Raw genomic sequence first — 26,296 nt, forward strand, 5'->3', positions numbered from 1 at the left:
ATTTTTGTTAAAGGGATGGTGGGCATTGAGCCAGTGGTTTTTGGGAGTGTCTACGCCCCTCCTCCTCTGCAGTGGGCCTTGTCTGAGAAGCTGTTTGCAGTATGGGAGGACATCCCAGAGTTCTTGGCTGTAGTGGGGGCCGACTGGAATGAGGTGATGGATGTATGTATGGACCGTCAGAGACTGCAGGGGACACCAACGGCTGCCCCCCCTACCCGATTGAATGCAATGGTGGAGGGGATGGGCTGGGTGGATGTGTGGAGACATATGTATCCCAAAGTACGCAAGTACACGTATGTTTCTGCTGTGCATGGCTCCTTTTCGAGACTGGATTATGTGTTTGTGCCCAGTGTATTCCTGAACAGAGGGCGGGAGGCCGGGATCTTGCCGAGAGGGCTATCTGACCACTCCCAGGTGGTAGTCAGGGTCGAGCTACTTAGGAAACGACAACCGTTTCGATGGAGGATGTCCTCGTGGCACCTTCAGCAGCCCGGCTATATCCAGCATCTACGGGGGCGATTGCCCATTACTGGCAGGAAAACCTAGTGGACGATATAGACGCAGTCATAGTTTGGGAGGCGATGAAGCCCACCATACGAGGTACAGATTTCGCGTGGTGTGCGGCGGCCCATCGACGACGCCGGGAGACAATCGCTGAGGCGGCCACGCTGGTGGACACCTTGGAACTGCGGTGCCGGGGAGGGGGAGATGAGAGTGCAGTGAGGTTGCTCCTGCAGGCACAACAGTCCTATGCATCTGTGTTACTTGATGAGGCTAGACAAGTGTGGCTGGCCACGCGGAGTAGAGTTTATCAGTGGGGAGATAAGTCCTGTACAATGAACCAAGAAACCTAATGGTGTTAGCGCGCTTAACAAATTGATTTAACATAATATAACAACATAACAATGCTCCATAGGCTATGTCAACGTACTCTCCAACCGATTACGCTGCCGGGCCTCACTGCTGAGGACGGAGTGGCGATTACAGACCCGGCTGAGCTGGCAGCGAGTTTTGCCAGCTACTTTACGGCGCAATATGCTCCACGGGATTGTCTGTCGGCGGATGAGGTCGCTAAATTCATTGATGACTTACCTCCCAGGGCGGTCTCTGATGAGACCAGGAAGGCACTCGACGCTCCCCTTACAGCGGAAGAACTAGGAGACGCACTGGGGCAGCTCAACATGTGGAAGGCACCGGGGCCTAGTGGCTTCCCGAGTGAATTCTATAAGAAATTTCAGCTCCTACTGGGGTCCCATTACCGGAGTGCACTGGAGGCGGCGCGGACGCGGGGTAGGTTGCCACCTGACTGGCGTCATGCCGAGGTTGTGGTCTTTCAGAAGCCGGGCAGACCCCCTAATAGACATGACTCTTATCGTCTAATATCTCTGCTCAACATAGAGGCTAAAATACTGGCTAACGCATTGGCGAACCGGCTACTCCCGTATGTGACAGACGTGGTCCACCCGGACCAGGTCGGCTTTATGCCACATAGGGCGACGAGGCATGACATCCGGCGGGCACAGGCGGCGGTTGATGCCATGGGGGCCACGGGAGAACAGGCGGCTCTGCTACTAGCGGACATTGATAAAGCTTTTGACTCGGTTAGTTGGACGTACCTCTTTGCTCTCCTGCCTCGCCTCAATCTGGGCCCAGTGTTTATTTCCTACATCAAACTACTGTATACCGATATCATAGCTTCGGTGCGTGTCTCCGGGGCGGTCTCAGAAAAGTTTCCGATTGGTCGGGGTACCAGGCAGGGGTGCCCACTCTCCCCATACTTATTTGCACTAGCTATGGAACCTCTGGCCTCTTGGGTGCGCATCGATGCACAGATGCGGGGCTTTGTGTGGAGTGGGAACCTCACAGATAGAATTGCATTGTATGCAGATGACGTCCTCTTCTTCCTTACTGATTTACGTAGATCAGGGCCCGAGTCTTGGAAATCATGCGTATTTTCGGGGAGGTATCGGGCCTCTGTCTAAACCCACGTAAATCCACCCTGTGGGTGTTGGGGGGGCGGGATTGTGGCGGACCCCAGGCATCAGGGTTGCAGGTAGCGGCCGGGGGTTTGAAGTATCTGGGAGTGTTCCTCTCGGAATCCGTAGATATTGCCTGGGAACGTAACATAGTACCAGTATGGGAGAGGGTTCAGATGGACGTGAAAACGTGGTCTCGGATTCCCCTAACTATTTTCGGTAGGTCCGCGATCTTCAAAATGGTTGCGCTACCCGTGCCTTTTATACAAGCTGCAAAGTTACCCCCACCTAGTTAACCCCCAGTGGTTTCGGCAGGTCAACTCTGTTTTAGGCCGTTTCCTGTGGGCTGGGGGCGCTGCCAGGGTGGCGCTGGGGGCATGCTTCCTGTCCACGTATTGTGCTGGTCTAGCCACTTCGGACCTATTGTCCTATTATCAGGCCTCCCAGTTGCTGGTACTTAATGAATGGTGGTATGGAGACAAAGGGGACCCAGCATATGCCCTAGAGCGCTCGCTGATGGGGGACAACACACTACACACGATCCTGTATTCGGCTGGGCTGCGGCGGACATTGCCATGTGCAACGCGAGTTGTATTTGCTGTGTGGCGACAGGCGCTGCGTCGTATGGGATGGTGGGGTAAATTAACGGCGGAGACTCCGTTGTGCAACAACGGGCGGCTCCCCGCGCTGGCCTCACTGGCAGGGTTTCGATGGCTGGGACGCCATTGGGATCTCGTCGTTGGGTCATGTGCTGACCGGGGTCACCCGTAAATCATTCCAGGGGCTCAGTACTGAGTTCCACATGCCCCAGTCCCAATTCTTTCGGTACCTACAGTTTCGCCATGCGCTAGCACCTAGCATCGCTAACATGGAGTCGCTCCCGGAATTTAGCCCAGTTGAAGCGAAGGTCTTCATGGGAGACCTTGGAGATAAGAAGGTGTCCCGAATCTATCAAACGCTGGTCACCCATTGCTCCTCCACCCTACTTCCCCTCAAGGAGACCTGGGAGGCAGATGTTGGTCCCCTAGATGAGGATGATTGGAGGGAAGCCCTGGAGTCCCCGCGAGGGGCTGCCATTGCAATGCGACTTAGGCTAATCCAATTCAAGTATCTACACAGGGCCTAATACACCCGAGAGCGGCTGTGGAAGGCGAGACTGATTGGGTCACCGGAGTGTCTGCGCTGTGGGGCTGCAACGGGTATGCTGCTGCATACTGTCTGGTCGTGTGCTGGGCTGATCGGTTTCTGGAGGGGTGTATGGAGTCAGAGGTATTGGGATGGGATCTTCCCCGCACTCATCGGTTAGGGTTGCTCCATGTGTTGGAGGGTGTCGGTGGGAATATATATAAACGCCATCTATTGTTGCTGGGGCTTGTTGTTGCTAAAAGAGACCTAGCCCGAGCGTGGAAGGGAGAGCGGGCCCCCCGTGTGCCTGGAAGGCTGGACTAGACTACTTTATGGGACTAGAACGCCCGATATTTGATGCGAGAGGATGCCCCCGTAAGCATTTTAAGATCTGGAAGCGGTGGGCGGACTATAGGGGGCTGACACTGGATCCCCCGGTAGAACAAGAGGAGGAAATATAGGTAGAGGATGTCGTACAGGCCTGGGAATTGTGTCAAACCTAACACACTACGACCAAGTACTGAATGTTTTATGTACTCATGTGCATGGGGTTAGGGAGGGATAAGGGTGGATAGAAGGGTAGTTGGGTGGTGGGGGTTGGTGGGTGGAGGAGGGGGGTTTGTCTTTTCTCCTTTTCTTGATTGGACTTTGCACTAGTGATGAAAAATGTGTCATGATGCTTGGTGGCGATCTCCTGACTGTGGGGAGCCATGTATCTTGTTTTGCTTAATCACTCAATAAAACTTGTTGTGAAATAAAAATGCCAATACAAACTTTTGGTGAAAAATAACAATCACCATCATTAATTGCTGTAGAGAACACATTTTGATCACTACCTCCACCCACTCTTGCCATTTGATTAAATGCTTTAAGCCCTTCAGGTCCCACAGAATGTAAAACAAATCCTTTCTTTTGTGCTGCTGTCATTTTTCCTTAAAAGTCTAATGTCTCGATACAGTTAAAAAAAGATAAGCCTTCCATTCTGGCCACTTCATACATGGGGAACTACTAGCAGGCCAAAAACAACGACGAGGAGCTAAGCTGTAATTCTGTGTAGACATATTTATACAGGTACAAAATAAAAAAAAGTAAGGAACTGTAATGTCAAACAAAGGGAATTGTCCGCTAAGCAGATATAAAGCGTCCGAACCTCACCCATTGAGATGATAAATATTTTACTTTCACCAGAAATTATGCTGCAAAATAGATGCTTTGCGATAGTTGCTTCCACCAACGCTTGAAAAATAATGTCAGAAGTATGAGACAAAATCTCACTGCATATCCAGATATGCGGGTGAATGCCAGCATGCAGACCTGTAGAAAGAAGTTTAACTGTGGGTCGCACATACCGCATGTCATGCCCTGCGCTGGGTAAAATTGCGAAAAGGTCTTGCAAAACTAAAATGGCGGCAAGTAAGAACGTTGTGGGTCGCGTGAGGGTGCCAACAAGATGAACGTAGGAGCAAGAGCGCCCGTAACTTCTCGCATAGGTGTCACACAGAACTAGGAGATGGGAGAACTCCAAAGGAATGGATTCGTGAAGAAGAGGTTCTAAGCCTGGAATCCTCGATGCAACAGTCCAGCAATATTTTAAAAGATATGGAATGCCTCCTGAAGTAGCAAAAACGCACAAAATACTCCAAATGCTAGGAAGCAAGGGTGCAGGCGGTGAAATACCAATAGACAAATGTGTAGGAGGTAAGACGGCTAGAAGTATAGCAAGACGACAGAAAGCCCAAAATCCCCCCAAAAATCAATCAAGGATGCACACGTTGGTCCGAACTGTAGTGCCGGTATCCCAGTTCGTCACCAAATTGTTAAAGAAGCTCCGCAGTCCATAATTGTGAGTAAAAAAGTTTAATGGTACACAAAGAAGCACCACTAGAACACATATGCTCCAGCCTGTCACCAACCACCAACTGCCCATAGGTAGCACGGCACTGACCCGAGAACTCTAGAACAGAATCAAGGGATTGTGCCAAGATAATAGTTACATAACTCAACACAATATGGTGATATTGTGCCTAAGTCCCTTACTGTGAACAGTGACTACTGAGAGGCACCTTACATATACTTGCAGATTATTGCCTTAAATCTTTACAAATTCATATCTTTAATTCCGCCTATTGGATTTGTCATTCTGATGTTATTTTGTTCATTAAAATGTTCTTTATTTTTAGAAACTGGTTATGATACTTTTATTATGTTGTGATTTAGACTTTTAACTGTTTTGTTACTGCTAAATACTTTATAAATGTTTCTAGGTTAAGCCTGTTTGCTCTGTGTCAAAGCTTCCAGGGTGGTTGAGCCCAGGTTTAAATGATTAAAACTGTGTTTTACCCTGACAAGTTTGTGGTCTTATTCCTTGTGGTGGATTCACGCCCACTCTAATTATTACCCAACTTTCTTAAAGATGCAAAGACATTTTAAATAATTGTATATTTAATCAGAAACCAATGATTAGCTGACATATATACGAGAATAATTTCTTTGTGCCTGCCTGCCTTTTCAAGGTCATATTAAACCATTTAACCGCATCGCTGCGGCGGTTATTTTTCCGCTATGCGGCTTTTTTCTAAAAGCCGCGTTAGATGACGAGCTGAGCTCGTCATCCGCACACGCCCCCCGTGGCTGATGACGAGCTGAGCTCGTCATCAGCATCGAAGGGGTTAAAGAGGCCTGTAGAAAGTCTATCTTAAATAATGTTATCACAATTTAAGCAAGGGTTTATGAAGCTGTTACTCACTACTGTTGCCTGCAAAGAGAACGATCTAAAGCCTGTTTGTTCGTTGGTGCTCTCCTCAAAGGGAAAGAAGTAGCCATGGTATTGTTGGATATCAATAGCATTAATGGATTGGCCAAGAAGGAAAGTGGCAAAACTAGACACACAACAGCAACAAGGTGCCTACAAGTAGAATACCTCAAGTAAAACAGAAAATGTGAGCATTTGTGATTTAGAGGCTTGTGGTGCATTACGGAGAAACTCTATAAACATCACTAGTCTTGATTTCTGTAACTTCTCGCACAGTTTTTCTATGATCACCTAGAATTCTAAATTGCAAAATATTCAGCATGGCACATTCATGCAAAAAGTAAATGCTTCTTACCAAAAAAACAATCTGAATCTTCTTGATCACTGGGTAAAGCTTTATGATTTACAAGTTGTTTCTCCTGTACCTCTGTAGGTAGGTCTTTGTTAATTGTCCTTAAAAACAAGTTCACATCAGGATTATGAGGAAGAACATGCTGCTGGGGTGATATCTCCTGCAAGGAACAAAAAGAGCCTATGATGTCCAACCATCAAATGAAATGCAAATTAATGAACTAGAATGAAATTGATATGTACCCTCTACTGAAGAACATATAACAGGCGTGTGCAGCTTTTTATTTAGCTTGTAATGTGCCCATGAACAAATAGGTACCCCCAAACTATCCCGTCTCGACCACTGTACATTTGTCATCTCATTCTGCTTTCAGTTCTCATAAGATAACAGGCTGATGAAAACCTTAAACTGCCGAATGAATGAGAAATGGCACATGGGAACTGATAAATCCTAATCAATCTATAATAGGAACAAGCATTGACATAGCCAATAGGTCTCGCCTTTGGGAACTTATAAGTGCTGAGCCATGCAACAGTTGATGTTGTTGCACCAAGGATATTGTGCTGCATAACTAAATACTTCTAATGTCCCAAAAGTGAGGCCTATTGGCTATGCCAATGCTCGTTGGAATAATAATATGTCAGAAAAATATGGTATTTGCAGTTAAAGTGGGTTTTTTTTTGGATCCATTTCACGTGAGGAGGAGCGAGACAGAAGAGAGAGAGAGAGAATGGCTGGGAGCGGCCGAGCAGAAGTGAACACTGTAGGGAGGTGGGAGATGCGTATTGTGAGGGGTTGAGTTTATCATATTTAGAAGGGGGGCCCTACACTGTGGTAAGAAAGATAAATACATGCGATTGGTTGCTTTTATTGTGAATGGACCAAAGACGAGCCAACTTAAACGTTTTCCACTGTACACATCAACAAGTTTCGGTGGTACTTCCAGAAATAGTGTGCTTTCCCAACGGGGAAATTAATGTTGTTCAAAGAAAGACGAGAAAACCAAAGTAGAAATTCAGTCGAAAAACTCATAAGTGGCACTAGTGTGGGTTTGTGAATAAAACCAACCTGCCCTCTTTGCCACCACTCTGTCTTGCTTTATTTGGTGTTTATTTTTCGTATTTTTACAGTTATTTTATCTACGCGCTGAGGCTGCACTTTCAAAATAGAAACATATCTGACAAAGACGACATTTGCAGCCTAAGTGTTGTCTTTTGGATACATTTCACATCACAACAAATAAAGGAGAAGAAAGAGAGGGTAGGAGTAATTTGTTGAAGTCATAGTTTTCAACTAGTGAAGAGGAGCGAGACAGACAGAGATGGATAATAGAAAGAGAGAGGGTGGAGGGGCAGTAGCAGAGCAGGAGAAGAGAAAACGAAAGTAGCTCTTTACTGGCAAACTTTGCAAAGTAGTGCTAATGTGTTTGGTTGTGAATGAAAGCAATCTGGCCAATGTTCTTGTTTTGAACCATTTTCTTTTCTCCTCTCTATTCCGAGGCTCCACTTTGGAATAGAAAACATTTCGGAAAAAGACAACAGTTGCAGCCAAAGTGTACGTTTCTTTTTTGGATCTATTTCACTGGGGTACAAATCGAGGAAGGAGAGGGTAAGCGCCGTTTGTTGAATTCGTGGGGCCCGATTCACAGAATGAACTTAAGACTAAATCCTAAACTTACTACTATTTGGTATTCACAGAATGCACTTACTACTTTCGGGATTCACAGAGTGAACTTACTACTTTCGGGATTCACAGAATGAACTTACTACTTTCGGTATTCACAGAATAGACTTAAGACTACTAACTTTACGTCCGAACTCGGGCCGTAAATTACGGCCCGGGGGCGGAATTTCCGGCTTGGGGGCGGAGCTTGCGGCCCGGAGGCGGAGCTTCCGGGCTGGAGGCGGAGCTTCCGGGCCGGAGGCGGAGCTTGCGGCCCAGAAGTGGGGATTTAGGCATGGCTGAAATGCCCACCTCTGGGCCGCAAGCTCCGCCTCGAGCCCGGAAGCTCCGCCTCCGGGCCGCAAGCTCCGCCCCCAAGCCGGAAATTCCGCCCCCGGGCCGTAATTTACGGCCCGAGTTCGGACGTAAAGTTAGTAGTCTTAAGTCTATTCTGTGAATACCGAAAGTAGTAAGTTCATTCTGTGAATCCCAAAAGTAGTAAGTTCACTCTGTGAATCCCGAAAGTAGTAAGTGCATTCTGTGAATACCAAATAGTAGTAAGTTTAGGATTTAGTCTTAAGTTCATTCTGTGAATCGGGCCCATGGTGTTCAGCAGGTGAGCAAGAGAGCAAACCTAATTCCATCAGATGTCCTCGTTGTAAAATGTAAGCTCGGCGAGTTGCCACTTCGGAACTGGAGCTCATGTAAAGCGCTCCAATACCTTCTATTGGGGTTTGTGCTACAACTGCAAAATAAATAACAGGAAATCGGTGCCTCCGTTAGCATGCGTAGATACTGAAACGCTGCCAAATGTGCACTCATAATTGCAAAGTAAAATTAAACACTCCTTGATATTAGTGCACAGAGCAGTTGCGTTGAGTATAAAACAAATATCCTTGTTGTAAAATTTTAGCACAGTGAGCTGACATTTTTGGAACTGGTGCTTACGTAAAGTGTTTCATTACCTTCCGGTCGCAAAGGGAGTGCCATATGAGGCAACCGGCTGGGTAAAGGATCAAAATTAAAGGATAAATAACCGCGCAAGAACTCACTGTCCACAACTTCTTAGTAAGCAAGAAAGGCCACTTTTATTAAGACAGGTGTGAAATAAACATCTGAACAACACATTTTATTTATTTATTTAATAACCAAACTTCTTTCAGCTTAACTAAGCATCCTTACCAAATAGTAAAAACACCCACCAAGTTAACCCTAATGAACCCAGAAGCAACTAACTCATGTAACTACCCCCTCATTTCTTTTAACTGCCCTTTGAGGATGGACCAAACGGCTCCAGGCTGCCCACCCCCCACTAAAAAACCGCCTACAAAGAAAAAATTCCACCTGTCTTAGAGTGGCTAAACCTACAAAAACTAATGGGAAAAAACAAAAAAACTGAAAAAACAAAAACAAAGGCCTAAAGTGAAAAAAGAGGGAAGGGTGGGTGGGGCAAAAACGACCTCCGTAGCCCGCCTCCCTGCAAAACAGCCGTTACCCGCCCGCGCCGTCCCTATATGAAACCTCGCGCCCTGATTACCACCTGTCCGTGGCCAGCCTTGCGCGAACCTACCCAGAGAGAGACCGGCTCGAGCACGGCTCTCCTTGGGTCCCCCCAAAAGGGCTGCAAGCCAGGTAAAATGTATTTGTTACTCAGTATAGTGGCAAAATTTGAATACTGCGTTATTTCCAACTGTTTAACAGAGGAGGGCCATATTCTCGAGTGAGTTGCAAAAGCTTAAAAAAGGCCTTTCTCTCGAATGCAGTGCAACTTCGCATTTGTAAGATTTAAATCTGTAAACAAGAAACTCAAGCATACTTTTCAAACCCGCAAGACAATTAAGTATTGTCAAATGCTCAAAGCAGGACCTTTATGTTACCCCTGACAGATAAACGGGTCCGGATTTAGATGGACAAACTTTAAAAATACGTGTTTGGGTCCTCAAAATGTCACCGAGATTTGGTCACATAACAAGATGTGTTGTATACATCGCTTTACCTAGCACACAGTGTATTACATCCAAAAAGTGGCGATAAAGAACAACAAAAGGCTTAAAGTAAAATTGCTTCTGTAGCGATTCGTATTAGAGATTAAAGGAAAAAGTATATTTCTTCTTCAGGACAATATTGGACCAGATATTCTGTTACAAATTCTGGGTTCTAGGACCCTGGTTTGCAGGGTTTGGGTTCCTCATCCAGCAGTACAATAACATAGGGCCTGATTTAGAGCTTGGCAGGTTGTATATTCGTCACAAATGTGTCAGACGTCTCGTCTGCTGGATAACAAGTGCATTATAGCCTATGGCACTTATAATACAGTAAGCATGATATTGATCACATTTTGATAGAGTATTCCATCCGCCAAACTCTAAATAAGGCCCTTAGTTTAGTACACCATCACTGAGTAAGGAAGTTAATATTAACTACAGCCCCACTCACCATTCCTGCAAGCATGATGTTTTTTTCCTGGATAACTAACTGTCCCATAAAGAATTCAGGAACACAGTGGTAATTCAAACCGAATTTCGTTCTTGCAATAGCACACTTAAGCACAGCACTAAGAAAGACACCACATATTTTAAAGTGCTTATTTCTACAGTATCATTCTGTTACTCAATATATATACAACCACATTAAATATAATTGAAACAGCACATGGGCATGTTGCTAGTAGCAAGAATACAATGAACAGTTCTAACATAAATAAAACACTTCTAGAGGCCTACCAGATTTCTTTCCTTTGAGGCCCTTATTCAAGTCACCCTGGCCTTAGTTATGTCACACATTGATTATGCTAATTTACTCTATGCCGGAATCCCCGCCTATCAGCTACAGCGGCTTCAACTGGTGCAGAACCAAGCAGCGAGACTGGTGTACGGTCAACCCATATCGCACCATGTAAAACCTCTGCTTAAGAGCCTTCATTGGCTCCTAGTTGCCCAGCAATGTCTCTTCAAACTGGGCTGTCTAATCCACAGAGCCCTGTCATCCCACGGTCCAGTTTTCATCGCCAATAGAATTCAGCGATATGTTCACCTCCGCGCCCTTCGCTCTGCTAGCTCCAATCTCCTGACCCCGCATTCTTTTAAATGGAAAAAACATGGTGGACTTCGATTTGCGTTCCTGGCACCTCAGTTCTGGAACACTCTACCCCCGAACTACGCCAAATCCATTCCTACTCCATGTTCAGGAAATCCCTCAAGACGTGGCTCTTCTCCCGAGCCTACGATTAATGGCCTTTCTGCTGCACATGTCCACGCATCCTCCACAAAGCGCCAAGAAACCGCTGGTGAACGTGCGCTCTATAAATTCCATTTATCATATCATATCATATCATACCAGCCTAATGCTACTTCTATGCGCTACACTATGAGAGCATGGAATAGCTAACTTTCTTCTAGAGTTTCTTGGGGCCCTGTGCACTGCACACCTGTTCACAGCAGATCAGCTGTATTATCAGACTTCAGCTAGGAAGAGTGTGTATTTTTCATAAGGAAACACAGAACAGCTGGGCTCAGCTCCACTCATCACTGAATGGACTCTTGGCTTAAGAGTAGATGCTCTGGCAGTCTGGTAGGACATCTCATAATAACCTAGCATGAAGGCTTCTCCACCGTGATGATCAGTTCCTGGAGATTATATAGGTTATGGACCAATGACTTTTAGAGTGCATTGCAAAATCTAGTGGGGATTTTAAAATATCTGATAGAAAACCGGTATAAACCAGCAAGATGAAAATATGTCAACTTGGATGACATGTTTACCATACGTATCTACTGTTAAACCTGTTAAGGAGTTTGTGTCAGCTTTGTGTCGCCCAACGAAAAAACAAATCAGTGTTTAGATGACAATGATACCATGATTGAAATGATATGATATAATTTCACAAGTTCTGCGAAAGATAATGATATGCTGAAGATGGACCCAAGACTGACAGGCTAACTGAATGTTTTCACAATGGAGTCTGTCTTGGGAGTTCACAACAGTTAGACTGTAATTAAGTGATTGAACTCTGAAATGATCAGAGTCTGTTGATAATGAAGGACAGGTTTATTAGATATCTACAGGAAATATCATCAATAGCCACTCAAAATGCTCAGCAAGTACTAACTGCCAAAGTATCAACATTTAGGCACTTCAACACATTCCAAAGATGACATATAGGACATCAACAGTATTCCAAGTTATCTACTACCTCACTTGTAGAAATTTCAAATTATTTCCTGTTTGAGTATCCAAACTTTGTCCCAGATGTCCCTCATCAACTACAGCCTGATCAATAGGTTCCTAGGTTTTCTGTTATTCTGTTGAATATCACTCACATTTCTTACTTTTGATGCCTGACAGTACCCAAGAAGCATTCAAAGGACGGTTCCACTGTAACAATCGGAAGAGTAGTCCTGGAAAGCACTCTAGGTGTAATCCATTTTTATTTTACTAGATTTGGCTGGCATTTTTGACTCTGGGCACTGGGATACTGCAATTAAATCTTCCTGAACATCAGCTCTGACCTCTTAACAATAATGAAAGTTTGACCAACCCCAACTGGCATATTTAACCTTTAAGTAAAAGACTAGAATTGTCAAGGGGTACTTTGAAGCAGATCTACTAGCAACAATGATGACTCTCCTCATCACAGAGGGTACTCCTGGCCAGATCCTGCCAGGGCTGTTTTTCAGGAAACTGCTCTCATTTCCATATTACACTCCCTGTGTGGGGGATTCAGAACTCCGTACAATGGCATCCTGCAACCTTAAAAGGCTGCCAAAGGAGGGTTTTCTAGGATTGGTTGCAGCAAATCAGACAGGAACAACTTTTGAATAGGAATGGGTGATCTGTGGGATTTTTCTTGAGACTTTGTTAAGGCATATCACCAATCACTGACTAGTGACCACTGTAAAAAGCTTACCAAAAACTGGCTTCTCAGGACACAACTGGATTTGATTTTCAAGAGAGGTGATTCTTGTTGTCTGGCTACATGAGCGACGGATTGCGGCCTCACCTTCTACCCACTACTCTCCGAAAGCTGTCAGTGATTCTCAAGGGTCAGATCAAGAGGCTCTGGAAGTGTCAGAGGCATATAGGACAATGGAAGGCCTTCTCTGTGGAAGCTACAGCTAACCAGTGGAGAGTATATCAAGGGCTCGAGCTAGAATGGATATTTGCTGGGATCCTTCCTGAAGAGAGCGATTGAGCTTGCCTCTCACTGACATCTGTGACCTATTTTCCTGATAGCCTTCCCTAGCAGTCTGGGAGCTTTACGAGTAAATAGGAGAAAGACATCCATCACCTAACAAAAGTTGGGAGTTAATAATGTTTTGACCTCCGGAGGACCAGAACAGGGTCCCAAGGTATTCTGAGAAATGTGCAACCTTGTTTTATGGCTCATCCCACTCTGAGTTTTTTCTCCATAAAGAAAAATGGCTTAGTGTGATCTGATACAGAAGGTATCCGGCCTTCTGGAGCCCAGCCAATCTCCAGCAGTGGAGCTCCAAAACAGTTACTAAGTACCAGAGCATGTATCTGGCCTTGAGGAGCCCTATCAAGCTACAGTGCGGGACCACCACACATATGCATTTTGCCAGAAATCGTGCCTATAGCCCAGTCACCTGCAACAATAGATTCTGTGCAACATTCTTGGATATATTTTACTTTAAAATGTAAAAGGTCAAATCTGATTTTCACCTCTTTGGTGCTATTATTCCTATTAACAATTTTTAATTCCTTTTTACAAAATTGGCTTGTTTCTCGGCTTTAATGTTGGTTCAGATCACCTCAGAAAAGAGTGAAAAAAAAGATCAACCGCGTTGGGGGGGGAGACTTTGAAATGAAGCGGAGCAGGAAGAGGCAGGGATGGTCTACAGGATGAAGACTCATCCCACCTACAGCCACCAAGCACAGAAGCCCCCTTCAGACCCAAGCAAAGGTTCAGACCAGAGCCGAGGATGCATATCTAACTGGTGAAGCATGACACCTGCCTGACAGCTACTGCAGGTTTAGAGTAGAGGAGAAACCGTTACACACCAACCTCAGAGAAGACATCAGCACTTTTCATATAAGGAAAACATTCATTATTCTTGAAGGTGGCAGACTTTAAAAATAATAAAGCCAAGTCCAACTGTGGAGTGGAGAGCCAAAGATGGATCTACCCAAGCATGCACTAAGATATTATGAAACAGCGCCTGTGTAACTTCATGTTCTCTATTGTTGCCCTTGTTCCCTGAATCAAAAGTTAAGAGAAACAAGAAAGCAAGACTGCTGGAGACAATATTGAGAGGAAGAACGGAAGCGGGCCCTAGCAAGCCAGGCTGCTGGTTCCATATCCAAGAATCCTTAAATGAGCGACAGGAAAGGGTTTAGTTACGAAACCGAGACTCAGTAGTGCTGTAACAACCTAAATAAAGTTAGTTTTGAAACCTACTTCAAGACCTATCCCATTGAAACCACCATATGATCACCCACAACTACAATCATGAACATTCTGATGCATCATCTGTTCCCTCTACTGTTTAAGCTCTTGGTACCACATGCTGCAAAGTCTAGGAAAAACACAAGATACAAACCTTGCTTGTGTCACATGCAGACCACTGTGTGAAATCCAAGTCCCAATCCAGGTTGGAAGATGTAAGCATCCATTGTGGAGTTTTACAATACACTGCTGAGGACAAAAATATTTTTAACATTCTTGGTCATCAAAGAACATAATGATACTTTAGTCCCAAAAAATCTGTATAGATTCATATTGTACTTACAGGAAACCTTTGCTTCAGTAGGAAAAGAAACATTCTGATCTCTCTCATCTGAAGAAAGGCACACTCTGAGCGCTGGTTGGGTTTCCAAATCTGGGGACTTAAAAACAATATTTAAATAAGACTTTGCAAAGAACATTGAACAAATGTGTATGTGTAAGCCATGGATTAACTGTTTCTTCACACACAGCATTTAACACAATCAGACCAATAATTACATATGGTAGGAATTTATGTTGCATTGAGAGTAGCAAAGAGGCTAGAGAAGGATATTAATCCAGACTGATATGGTAGATAGGTTGTGCTCCTCATTGGTACCAGCCTTCCATTGTGAGTCTGTGTCCCTATGGCCAAGTGGCATGCCTGTAAGTTCTTTACATTACAAAAGGATGGTACAGATGATTTAAGGTACATGTCGAAGAAGCAGAAGGGAGTGAGAAAAGCAGAAAGAGAGAGGAAGAGAGATAGAAAGAGAAAAAGAGAAAGGAGAGGGCTGAAAGAGGGAGGGATAGCGGGGAAGAGAGGAAGAGAGAGAGAGATAGAGAGAAGTATGGCTCAAGGGTATTGCAATTTGTTGTGACAGGGCTGATTTGCATTGCAAACTGTTACCACACACCTCCAGACTAGAGAGATCTATTTTGTCAACAATTTCAATCTGAGCTTCTCTTTGATTCATGTACAATATAGAAGAAGAGAGGGAAACTTTGTTAACCCCACTATTCCTAAAACAAACTGTTCCTGCATATTGAAAGACCACTTCAACGTGCACACGTTTGATCACATTCTGTTTTATCCAGTGCATGCAGTGTTCTATTTCACTATAAATTAATAGATTTGTTTAGTGGATAAATCCCTTTAGGCTATACAATGTTTAGAAATTTCGAGAAAGTAATTTATATTTTGTTTTGGAAGACTATTTTTATGCATACATATCCATAGCTAGATACTTTGCAGATTTTTCAATAGTTTATGTGCTAAAGCGATTTAGATTGGCCCAGTGAAAATTTTATTTTAATTTTATTTTTAGGATACAGGATTCCTTGTATCCTTTAGCAGAGAATGATCTGCTCACCTACTATGGCGCTATATTGATGATTCCTCTTCCTGTGCGAGCTGGTTTGTATCATGTGTACTTTCTCAGAAAAAGCAAGATGGATATAGGCTGTTTGTAAGTAACCCAAAATAGTAACCATGTTATATTCAGATTGGCTGCAATGGGAACTTCAAATGCCAACCCTGGCTGCAGAACGTTCTGTTTGGGACAAACTTCTACTGGCATATGCCACAATATGCCTTCGAGCATGGGGCTGTCCGCTGTGCTGTGCAAGGTTAGGGCCTAACTCAACTGGGCTAGTGTCAAAAACCACCTCAGTATGAAGCTTTGGATTGAAGTAGGCCATTTCAGCAGCAGTTTTAATGGCTTGTTTGATTTTATTGAAACTTCTCCCACATTCTTGTGTGAAACATTTTTCTTCATTAACTCTCATAAGGGAGCCTTTATAGTCTTGTATGTATCTTGAACAGTAACTAGCCATGCCAAGAAATGAAAGTATCATAGAAACATCTTGTGGGGGATTAGCATTTGACAGGGCTTGTACGTTGGCAGGATCAGGTATCATACCCCTATCTGAAAAGATATGGTCAAAGAACTTTTACTTTCTCTTGTAGAATTCACACTTATGTGCAATCAAACCCAGGCCTGCATCAGTAAGTAGACAACATGAATGGGTGAGAGCTTTATCATGCTCCTTCTATATAATTGAATACATTCACAACAGGCTGTATGATACATCGAATGACATCTTGGAAAAGCTCAGCAGCCAATGACACTCCGAAACGGAGTCTCTTATATCAAAACAGACCAACATGTGTAGAAAAGGTTATAATATAACTGAAATCTTCTTAGAGTTTTAACTGATGATAATAACCTTTATTTAAATCAAGGTGAGAGAAGACCTTTGCACTATTTAACTGCATTATCATTTCAGTAATGTGTGGACCTGGATGCCGTTCTCGTTCAATTGCCTTATTTGCTTGACGCATATAACCTTATGCATACTGCTCCTTCAACGTCCTTTTTGGGCACTTCCACTACGGAGGAAAGCCATAACATGGAAACAGTTGAACGCTCAATAATGTCTTGCCTAAGTAATGATTCAAATCCATTTTCCAACAGCTTCTTGTAAATGAAAAGTAACTTGTCTCAGAGCAACAGGACAGACATATTCATTAATATGTAACTTTACTTTCATAGTCTTGAATTTTCCCAAACCATAAAACCACAAAAGACATTGACTTACTATTTCATGGTGAATATTCATGTTGAAATTAAAAGAAATCAGTCCCATGCCAGCAATGGTACTGAAACTGAGCAGACAGGCACTTATTTGATGCTGTACCTTGAAGCACATGGATGGATGCTTACACCTTTGTGTTCTTGTGTTTTAGTCTCGCTACATATGAACCTTGATTTTCATGGGCATCAATGCAGTGCAGCCCATGTGTACACTTTGGTTTTCGATGGCGTAAGTCGGAGCAATGGAGATAATTCATTGTATTTCTCTTCAGGCATTTTGTTTATCAATGCATTACTGTCAATGATGAAAGGTAGAGCGCAATTATTGATTTTCGAAGACATTTTCGGACAATGTGTGTATGACTTTGGTGCCTTGGCATGTCGACTTTTCTTTGCCTGACATTTTACCTCACATACAGCCAGTCCAACATGCGCACAATTCTTTGAGGTAAACATAGACATGGCTCAACCGTCTTCCTCACTTTCACTTGGAATTGAGGAAAACTAACTGCTTGACGATAATCTAGATGACGATCAACTTTGTTCAGGGTCAATTTGCCTAAACTGATGTTGCCACCTGCCCTTGTGGGTGTGTGTCGAACGTTGCTACTGGAATGTTCTGACGGCCATTTTGTCTTTCCACCGTAACACACTTACTTTTTCCTTCGCTTTACAAACTGTCACAAACTAGTTCTCTATCCAACAGCCTTTACAAATCTGTCCTCTGGCTTGATATTCACCTTCGTGTGGAAACGAAAATCTAGATCCAAAACATAACTTCTTCTTACGTGTAGACATCACTTTGTGTCCTTCAGTCTTTTGCTTTGGCGTACTTTTTTTACTCATGGCCGATTCATTCGAGACACCTCCGGCCTCCATGTCAGTAGCTTGGCTATCAGCACGCTCCTCAGATCAGGAAGCCATCTTGCTCCAGACTGAGGATTTCTCTGAGCATTCGGCGTCTGAATCAATAACTCTAAGTCGCATAATTAAATTCATGGAACTTACAGTGTTTGATGAGCATATCTAGTTTCTCCACAAATTCATCAATGGCTTCAGCCACTTTTTGGCTTTCTTGACTGAAAATGTATCTTTCGTACTCAACATTTGGTACTGGATTGAACTTGAGAGTCAGCGTTTCTTTATTCTAACAATATGCATTTTCTTTATGAATTCTTTCACACCATCACCAGGAAGATTTCTGAGATACTTTATGATTTTTTTGTTATAAGTGCATCAATGAAAACATCAAATGTCTCTATCCCAGCAGCCCATCTATCGCCAATATATATTTTTAGGGTGATATAGAAAGCGGGTGGTGCTTTCAGGAACATAGCAGCGTTGTAGGCTAGTGTAGAACTTAATGACACAGGGGGTGGATGCCTGTGACTTTGTTTAGGGGATCTGAGTGCAGAAGTGCGTTTCAGCGTCGGGTGCCCAATGTTATCCTATGGGGGAAAACATGAACTGCATTTCAGCAATTCACGGCGACCTACGAACCAATCTCCTGGGCTTAAGGGGAGTAGGGGGCAAGGTCCAAGGTCACACCAACAGACCACCTCGGGAGGCTCGAGGGATCCGAGTGCAGAGGTGGGTTTCAGCATCGGTTGCCCAATGTTATCCTATGGGGGAAAACATGTCCTGCATTTGGGCACTTCATGGCGACTTACGGGACCAATCTCTTGGACTTAAAGTGAATATGGAGTAAAGTCCAAGGTTACACCAACTGGTCACTTCGGGAGGCTCTAGAGTGTTTGGGTGCAGAGATGTGTTACAGCATTGGGTGTCCAATGTTAATCGGTCCAGTGGGAAATAGGTTGCAGGTTTGGACTGGGAAACCAGTCAGGCTGAACCAACAAGGGGACTCAGGTCTCATTATACTCGTGGACACGGTTAGTCCACTTCCACTCAAAGCAGAACTGACAGGTGCAGAGGTGTCTTGCGGAGTTGGGTTTTTCACAAACGAGCCACTCACAGTTGGGGAGGGCTGCACAAAGAGGCTGCAAGTGGCATTGAGGAATCCCCTACTGCCAAACCCAGGTTGAGCTTCTTCTCTGGAGGCTGGGGACCACGCTGGCACCGTTGGCCCACCACAAATCGGGCTTAAAGTGACAGGTGCAGTGGTGCTGACCGGTGTTAGGTTTATACGATCCAGAGTCCTCACAGTTCTTTCTTTGGTACCTGCATGGTCCAGGGAAGCAACTCTGCTGCTCCACAGGAGTTCCTTGAGTCTCGGCAGAAGTGCTGGTAGTCCTCCCAGGCTTTTAGAGGCAGAGCAGCTAACTGGACGAGTCAACTTGTGTCAACTTGATTGCCATCGCCGGGAACAGTGGAGCTGGCAGGGTTTGTGCTAAGTCAGATGCTTCTTCCACAGATCTGTCTTTTCGTGGCTCTTCAGTCTCTTTTCTTCTTTACAGTCAGCAGGAACAGATTTCTAGTGCCAGGCACTTCCCCAAATACTAGATTTAGGGGTGTTAGGGGAGTGTAGGGTAGACAGCAATGGGCTACTTTCCCCTGGAGTCACTACGCCCCCTATATGACAACTTCCTGTGGGAATTAGGCATAACCCTGTTCCACAGTTCTTAAGTTTGCCATCAGAAAGCATACTTTGGATTTTTATCTTCACTTCAAGTGGCTCACCTTAGGGGTGGACCTAGCCTGAAGGTCAACACATCCCTCCGACTACTAATTTTCCCATTTGTCCAGGTGCCAAATTTGCAGGCCGTCCTGTTGGGGGGGGGGTGGGGGGGGGGGGGGGGGTTGTAAACACACTCTGAATGAGCAAACCTTGTTCCTGACCTCCTGAGAGCAAAGGCCCTCACCCCTGGAGGTTAGAAACTCATCTGTCGTGGCAGGCTGCCCAGGGCCAGTCAGTCAGCACATTAGTAGTTGGTAGGTTTTCAGAGGGTACCTCTAAAGTGCCCTCTGTGTGCATGTATTATACATAGGGCTCCCGCTTTTATGGTATTTATTTTTTGGCCATTTCTGTCTGTATTTATCCATATTTATTTTTTGGGCATTTTTTCTGTATTTATCCACATTTATTTTTACCACGAGCAAAAGACGACGCTACATCTAGTATTTTTCCACATTTATTTAAATTGACAATGCACACTTGCGCCTGGTTGTTATTGGACAACATAATACATTCATCGGAAAACTTTGTCATCGTAGTACAAGCACATGTGCATTTCTAGAGACTTTGAGGACACTGAGGCTCTTTCTGGTTTGTTAATGAAATGAAGAATTATGTGGAAAACAGTTGCAAACTAGAATATTTTGCCTTTTATGTTTGAACTACTCTTGTGGGGCAGCCGCGGACAGGCTTCCCCCCCTGTGGGCCCTTTGCAGCCTGTTAGGGACCCAAGCTGTGACCTGATTGTGGCTGAGACCAGGAGACTTGCCGATGGATTGTCCACTGAGTGGCCAAAGAGGACTGGCATCCATGCCATGGGGCTACACTGGGGAAAGCTGAAACCTTGCTCTTCCTGCTTTGAGGACCCGACCATTATGAGAGGTTACTTCCAGCATTGTCTCCCAACCAAGATGCTGCGAACCCAAATGATCCCCAGGAATGGACCCCAGACATACCGACAACAGGTCGGGAGGGGAGAGCGGTGGCGGGGGGCCAAGGTGCCTCAGACAGCTCTCCGAGTGGGCACAGCATCCTCCACCCACCTCACGAAAGCAACTTCCCAGGCTGCACATGGGAGGTCGGACACGTAGGCGTAAACCACTAACAGGTCCGAAAAAATACAGGAGGAAGGAAAAAAGTTCTGGGATGACCCTGCAAAAAGGGCTAAGTCCAACATCACATATGTCCTGTGCACGAAGGGCACTTTGCTGCACATGCTAACTCTGTGCATGCACAAGCAAGGGAGTTGGAGAGGGTTCAGGGACCGACATAAACCAAGGTAAGGAGTTGCTAGAACCTGCTACGAAGCTGGTTATGACAGGCAGAGGGTGAGTGTCTATGAGCATTCAGATTTTGCGGGTGGAGGGGGTTGAGCGTGTTCACTTGTGTGGCTGGTGCTTGGTGACACCAGTAAATGCAGATGGTGTGGACATGATGTAGGAGTCAGTAACCATGCACAGTGGTTGGTGGGTGGGGAAGTCTGTCAGCTGTCACTGGCGAGGATTTTGGAAAGTAAATAAATAGCCACCCGAGGTCAGTAATCTCTCCGCCCATATTTTAGACACCTTCATTAGGATAGTCCGACCATGAAGGCTCTCAGTCATAGAAAGTGGACTCTTCTTAGGAATAGAAATGATTATTGTAGCTTTGCTTCAAAATTAGAACTTGCTCATTGCAGTGTGTTTCCGGCCACAGCCTCAATTAAAACAAGAGGCCACTATTAAAGCTATTCTGATCAAAACCGAAACATCATAAGTTCTGACAACACTCTTAGTCCGCTCACAGTCTGCCTGACACACACTAACCGCAAGCACTCTCACACTTGTCACAGAGTACTAGGTCCACCCTACTGAATCATTCTTACACTCCTCAAACAGTAGAGGTGTTGCTTTACTGATTGTACTGCTATCTATACCCATCAGATCACCAGCCCCACTGTACCAGAAGCACTCATACACACCTCATGGACTTGTTCTCTAGCCAGATAGCTTGATGTGAATGAATGAATGACTGCCAGTTCTCTCTAGCCTCAGTAAGTAGTTGCAACTCACAGCAAAGTCTAGCATTGGCAAAGTCAATATGTCTGGCTTGCAATTTTATTTAAAAGCCAGACTTAATTGCATTGGCAATGCTTGTTCTCGCTTGTCAGTGCAGCAGGTGAGGTTACCGCCTGTCTCTGGGCTCGGCACAAAGTTCGGTGTGCCTCGTAGCAAGCAGGGCTACAGGGTCACTTGGTTCTGTTTTCACTGTGCATGAAGATAGCAGGCAGTAAGCGTGCGTTTATTTCAAAAGACATTGAATTATTACTGGATGGGAAGAGAATGAGTCTTCTCTACTAGCTAATCCAAGATAACCTGCAGCAGTGCAGTTATAAAGGCAATGTAACAGGGAAACTAGCAGCTACAGCAACATAGGCCATGGAACAAGCACTTCTGCACCATATTCACTTGCCAACAGTAGTCCTCAATCAGGGGCCACGGAAATTCTTAACCCGGATTTTCACCTTGGATTAGATAGAGGTGGGCGAGCCACTGAAAGCTTGAGCCAGGCTCTAGCTCAGCTCGAGCCAGAGTGGCTCGGCGGTCTCGGCTGAGCCTGTGGTTGTGGTTGTGGGCCCATTGAGGCCTGTTATGCCCCCAAAGCTATGCTCCAATGGTGGACCAGGCAGCCCTGGTGGAGTGGGCATCCGTGCCAGGCTTGGCGTCAGTATCAGATTGGAGCCGCGGAGAGCAGCAGGACCTGCCAGCATTCGACTTGTCCCGAGGCCTGAAGAATAGTCGGTCGGTGCTTGGAACTGGGCATCACAAGAGTGCGTACTGCTGTCAGTGGGAGTTGCTGGGCTGCCTCGAACAGGCCCGCAGCCCGTGGGCCCTTTTCAGCCTGTTAGGGACCCATGCTGTGATCTGATTCGAGGCTGTCTGGAGGCAACAGGGCCAGCCAGTGCTTTGAAACTCCCCGCTCCGTGGTGAGAGCCTTAAACAAATCCCCTCATCCCTCACGAGGCAGCGTGGGGGGGTGGGGCAGTCCAGCACGACCTTACGGCTGGCTGCAGCAGGAGGACGTTTAAAGCAGCAGGTAGGTTTTTCGTGGGTGAAGAGAGATCCATGAAGGGCGAACAGCTGAGGGAGACGCACTGCATCCCAAAGGGACAGAATAATGGCTCTCGAGTCGGTCCGACCCCCATCCCGGCCCCATCCCCCCAGTTTGTTACCCTCATTCCCACTAGGCAATCAATCATGGAACGGCGCGACGGCAGGCCCTTTCCTTACACCCCAGCTGTAAACCATTAAGCAACCCTTGCTTTTCTCTTCTTGAGACATGCAGGCTCCCTTAATGATACTAGTGGACTGAGACTATGGGACACAAGGCACACTATGTATTGTGAAGGAGGCATTCAACACACAGTAATTAAAAAGAACGACAACAACCCCCACCCACATGAGGACAGAGGATACGATCCCCTGGTGCTGCCGATGCATACAGGGGAACGTCACTGAAAGACCCTGATTGGAAGGAATTTAAATGAATTTCCAGGGGTGTGGAAAGGAAACTGCAGGCAGCGCGGCAACATTTGCTAGTGTTTTGCCGTTTCTAAATATAAATACAGACAAAGGAAATATAGATTTCCGTCTGTATTTATATGTAAAAATCCGTAAAAACGGAAAACGGGGAGCCCTAATTATACATAACTGCAATCCGTGTAGATTTTATTAATACAAGATGTTTGATACCAAACTTCTCTAGTTACAGTGACGCCATCACTCGTTTTTGACCAGTGTCCAGCACATGTACTTAAAATGGCTTTCCTAGTCACTTGTACTGGTAGTAATGAACTGGCCATCCCAGGGGCATATTTGTCCGTGCAGGTATCTCCACACATGCAATATAATGCACCCTGCCTTCAGGGGTGTAAGGCCTTCTTGTAAGGGTGACTTACAAATATTACATGCAGTGTTAAGGAACATGGCCCACAGGTGTGTGACATGTTGTGTTTTCACTTTTTAGAGCACCTTGTCACGCATGCTGCAGTGGCAGTCTGTATGAGTTTGGTGGTGGGTCCCTTAGAGTGGCACAAGATATGCTTCAGCTCTTAAGGAATCTCTTTAGTACGTGTGGTACCACTGCTAGGGACTTACAGAGGTGATAGAGGCCTGGTCACTTGGGGATCAAATGACAGGTTATCTTGCTTTGGGGGAAAAACACTGGCACTGTGGACCTGTTTAGCATGAACCCAGTGCACTTCAGTCAAAGGTGCACCAAATATCAGGCAAAAAGTGGGGGACTAGTGCAACAAAAACGCAGTTTCCTACATAACCCCGAACAATTCTCTTTGAGCCACTGTCACTGAGTGCTGTAGTATGATGACTGTCTTTAGTATATTCTGTAAGTCATTTACTTCTTTTCTACTAAATGTCAATTTGCATTTTCTGACACCTGGTGGAGATCAACCATGTGTCAGAAAATGCAAATTGACATTTAGTAGAAAATAAGTAAATGATTTACATAATATACTAAAGAGAGTCATCATACTACAGCACTCGGTGACAGTGGCTCAAAGAGAAGTGTTCAGGGTTATGTAGGAAACTGCGTTTTTGTTGCAGTAGTCCCCCACTTTTTGCCTGATATTTGGTGCACCTTTGACTGAAGTGCACTGGGCGGAGGCCTTGCAGTGCTTCTAGTTGGAGGGTTATTTTGCAAATTATGATTATCAGTGGCTGTGCTTCGTAAACCAGGTTGAATCCGCTGACATCGTTAACACTCCGAATAATGCGAAGCTTTATCTTACGTGGCAGCGATGTACCCTTATATCTGGCCTGACAAACAGGTTCTCGACCATCGGCGTACAGATTTTTTGCAACACTTCCGTTGTCTTCACCTGCTTTACAGTGGCGGGAGTTGCACATGAATGTTGATTTCGTTCTTTCCACAGTGACACTCATGCATAGTCATTCTTCGGGCTACTTATCCCCTATATCGTCGCCACTTAAAGCGTCTTCCTCAGCCTGGGTACCCTTCAATGACTATGCCACACACAGAGCTTAGGATTACATGCCTTTACTCTGCTGTGTGTAACTGCGTACTCAGCATTCTAAAACAAGCTTTCATGGCATTGCGCTCTGACACTTACGTCACAGCTCTACGGAGTTCTTTAGGAGCCAAAAGGGTTCCGTCATAAAATATCACCAAACACTACAACTATATTTTTGTCAGACTATATTTAGGTCATGATATCCTGGTACTATATGTATTAGGGAGAAAGGGTAGGGAAGGGTGGAGGGTGTGTGAGCGTGTACACATGGGCACATATGCACGACGATAGTTCAGCCAGGACATAATAATTATGTAGTGTGTGTGCTTATGTGTGAAAGATCTATTAAAAGGATGCTCTTACAGTGAGCCAGGAAACTGCATAGCCCCACCTTAAAGATGTAGCAAGTATTGTTTTACAGATAACTAAGTTCTTTATAAGTCATTTAATGAGAGCCAACGAGGCTTGTCTACAAGGAGCTCGCCAGCACAGGCCTGCCTGCTGGGTGTGCGAGAGAAATAAAAAAATACTCTTAAAAAAATGTTGATGAATGAAACTCCAAATGGCACAGAGCATAACATAAGGCACTCCTACCTGAAAACATATTTTGTGAGGTTACCTGCACTAAAAAGTTCCTCGTGTATCTGCCGGACAATTCTGGTGACATAAAATGATGGCCCGCTGTAAAGTTACTCTGCTGAGAGTTCTCAAACTGCTGGTTACATTTTTGATGCAGGGTGGAATCCCTGACCATTTCGACACTGGAAGCAGACCCCTTTACTTTGTACCCCTGAAACTCAACTTGCTGCAGTTTCACAATGAAAACAGAAAAAAAGATTATTTACTTTTTAATTGATGGCTTACATTACATTATGCTATATTAGATCATATTGTTTCTTACATTATACTAGAATTATGCTGCTTTTTTAAAAGAATAAACATTTGGGGGCTTTTCAGAAAGCCATTTATGAGTACGTACGTAATACCTTTGTGAATTGACCTCATTAATTTTCTAACCTTCATGTAATAAGAGAGATTAGTAACATAGCTGTTAGACCTGGCATCATTGGCGTGGGTCTCCCTTCCCCTGTGACTCTTCCTGTCTTGAATGAGGGCTGATGTAGATGTACTGGACTGGGCGCTGTGCCACTGCTAAGCAGTGCCACAGTGTGAATGCTTCATGTATATAAATGACTGTGTGACTAAGGATAACTCTAATGCTTACATCTGTATAGCCTGTTTGTTAAGAATTACTTTCTATCACCCTATCCGGCCCTAGGAACCCGATAGGAACTTCGAGTTTGATATGTTTATGCTCAGCAATAGCTAATTAACATTATATAATGGCCAGGGCATAAACCAAAATCCCTATTGTACAGCATAAAATAGGAAAATATTTCACCTGATTTGGAATCCCAAAAAATGTATGGAGGAATCCCCAATTCAAATATAATAACCAATTAAAAATAAAGGCATTAGGCACTGTGGATGATACACTGGTAATCAGAATATGCTAGACTTTCGGTGTGTTGCGATACTCAGGCCCATAAAGAGAATAGACTCGATATCATTTCCTTCCCGGTTTACCCCACTGTGAAGAAATCCGAAATGTACGCCGGTGAGTGCTGGGCAGAGGATGCTCAGAAATATCTTATTAAAAGACGAGATAAAAACTTTCAAATAATGTAAAAAGGAATTCAAAACACAAGGGAATGGTTGAATG

The 26,296-nt window shown here is 44.8% G+C and overlaps 1 protein-coding gene across 1 annotated transcript in view; it reads right to left on the minus strand.

Moving 5' to 3' along the window:
* LOC147667214 (5'-3' DNA helicase ZGRF1-like) overlaps positions 1–26,296 on the minus strand; it is a gene marked incomplete at its 3' end in the record, with an annotated part of 340,063 nt that overhangs the window by 112,998 nt on the left and 200,769 nt on the right. The window contains exons 10-12 of the mRNA XM_086948844.1: positions 14,617–14,713; positions 14,428–14,522; positions 6,209–6,365 (exon numbers count right to left, since the gene is read on the minus strand). Of these exons, the coding sequence (XP_086804970.1) occupies positions 6,209–6,365; positions 14,428–14,522; positions 14,617–14,713 (349 nt within the window). The remainder of the gene's footprint in view (positions 1–6,208; positions 6,366–14,427; positions 14,523–14,616; positions 14,714–26,296) is intronic.

Source organism: Lissotriton vulgaris, unplaced genomic scaffold (assembly GCF_964263255.1).
Source record: "Lissotriton vulgaris unplaced genomic scaffold, aLisVul1.2 SCAFFOLD_1138, whole genome shotgun sequence".
NCBI classification, from domain to species: domain Eukaryota; kingdom Metazoa; phylum Chordata; class Amphibia; order Caudata; family Salamandridae; genus Lissotriton; species Lissotriton vulgaris.